Source organism: Diaphorina citri, unplaced genomic scaffold, assembly GCF_000475195.1.
Source record: "Diaphorina citri unplaced genomic scaffold, Diaci psyllid genome assembly version 1.1 scaffold10291, whole genome shotgun sequence".
Taxonomy (NCBI): Eukaryota; Metazoa; Arthropoda; class Insecta; order Hemiptera; family Psyllidae; genus Diaphorina; species Diaphorina citri.
The window spans coordinates 1-1,985 of record NW_007387665.1 but is presented as its reverse complement, the minus strand read 5'-3'; the positions used below and the strand labels follow the sequence as shown (position 1 = coordinate 1,985).

The 1,985-nt window shown below is 35.6% G+C and overlaps 1 protein-coding gene across 1 annotated transcript; it reads right to left on the bottom strand.

The window, feature by feature from the left end:
• Positions 1-249: 249 nt before the first annotated feature.
• On the bottom strand, positions 250-1,801 carry LOC108254099 (huntingtin; the record flags this gene model as incomplete). The annotated part of the gene is made up of 3 exons (XM_017449069.1): positions 250-403; positions 1,062-1,186; positions 1,618-1,801. Coding segments are annotated over 3 exons (463 nt in total), but the record flags the coding sequence as incomplete, so codon positions are not given.
• Between the last annotated feature and the right edge of the window lie 184 nt (positions 1,802-1,985).

The following is a 1,985-nucleotide window of genomic DNA, read 5'->3' as shown; positions in this document are numbered from 1 at the left end:
AGTAGGTAGGTAGTTCTTTGTTATATCTCACTTTTCAAATATCTCTAGTGTAGGACTAAAAATATTCTCTTTGGATAGCAGAAGATCTTTCTATAAGGAATCTTTTTTGAATAAAAAATAAATAGATAGATATTTTATATGGATTACCTTGATTTCAAATGACATTATTACAAGTTTAGCTTTCAGATTCTGTGGCATAGTTGGTCAATTATTACCTTAATTTCAAATGACATTATTACAATATTTTACCTTAATTTCAGAGTCTGTGGCATAGTAGGCCAGATTCTTGAAGATCTTTGGTATAGAAGATGCAAGAGTTTCCACAATACTGTCTTCAGATCTGGCTGATATGTTGATCAGAATTGGAATCAGACTTGACATGTAGTTTCTTCCTTTTTGAGGTCTGGAAGAAGAAAAAAAATAATAATAATAGATAATTAATAAATAAAGGAAAGTAAAATACTTTTCATAAAAATATGGTAAGAAAACACAGCAAGTGGTAAGTAAGTAATGTAAGTATATTAAAGACTATCTAGTTTCTAAGGAATTTAACAAATATTGGAGCAAACCTAGTTAGCTGGGGAGGTAGAACAACTGGCTTTTAGCTACAAGGTCATGGGTTTGATTCCCACCTGGGGCAAACTTTATTCTAAATGGCTAAACAGATAAGGTTAGTTCTTCGAACAGCTGGTTTTCTCTTATCCTGTCCTCTTTCTCTCTTCAATTTCAGAACAGTAAGAAGAAAAAATATGCCCAAAGGTTTTTAACAAATATTGGAGCAAACCTAGTTAGCTGGGGAGGTAGAACAACTGGCTTTTAACTACAAGATCATGGGTTTGATTCCCACCTGGGGCAAACTTTATTCTAAACGGCTAAACAGATAAGGTTAGTTCTTGGAACAGCTGGTTTTCTCTTATCCTGTCCTCTTTCTCTCTTCAATTTCAGAACAGTAAGAAGAAAAAATATGCCAAAAGGTTCAGTTCTATGGGACCAGGAGAAAAAAAAATGCAAGGTTTTAAGCAAGGTCTACAGTTTACTAAATTCCTTGTTACTTTACTCACCTGATAAAATGTGACAAGTCTGCAAACCTCCAGAGGGCAGCTCTCAACGACCTTGCCTTGTCATTCTTTTTCATTTCCTTGAACAATTCGTACAGTACCTTCTGAATGTTTCCGTCAACAACTGCCTGAAATTCAACAAGAACCAGTAATGAATACAATCAAAGGTATGGCCAAAGTGGGGTTTTCACCTGCTTAGGTAAAACTAAAAAGTAAAATAATAATAAAAACAGGGGAGGGGAGAAAAATATAGAACTATGCATTATTGCTTATGCTGGGTACCTCTTTTTTTCCGGGCTTTAGACCAACTTTCTTATTTATCCTTAGGACTGTGTCAAGATTTACCTTGATGACTTTGTTGAGACATTCATCATCCTTGAACAATTCGTACAGTACCTTCTGAATGTTTCCGTCAACAACTGCCTGAAATTCAACAAGAACCAGTAATGAATACAATTGAAATATAGAACTATGCATTATTGCTTATGCTGGGTACCTCTTTTTTTCTGGGCTTTAGACCAACTTTCTCATTTATCCTTAGAACTGTGTCAAGATTTACCTTGATGACTTTGTTGAGACATTCATCGGCTATCATTCTAACATTCGAGTCATTGTCATTGCACATCCTCAGCAAAGACTCAATGGCAAAAGTGAGCACTTCAGAATAGTTGGGAGCTGCTTTCATGTTGGGTGAACATATCATTTCTGTCACCGTTGAACAAAGACTGATCTTTTCTTTCCTCCTGAAAATATGAAAAATTGGGTGAGAAATGATCAACACATTGATTAAATTTTCTCCCCTGTAGATGAGCTAACATACCTGTCAAGTTTTGTCCCCATCAGATGGGCGATAAGAGACACAACACTTCCCACTTAGGTGCTGGGTCAACTTGAGAACACCAGAATGTAACCCGTTGAAATTAATGC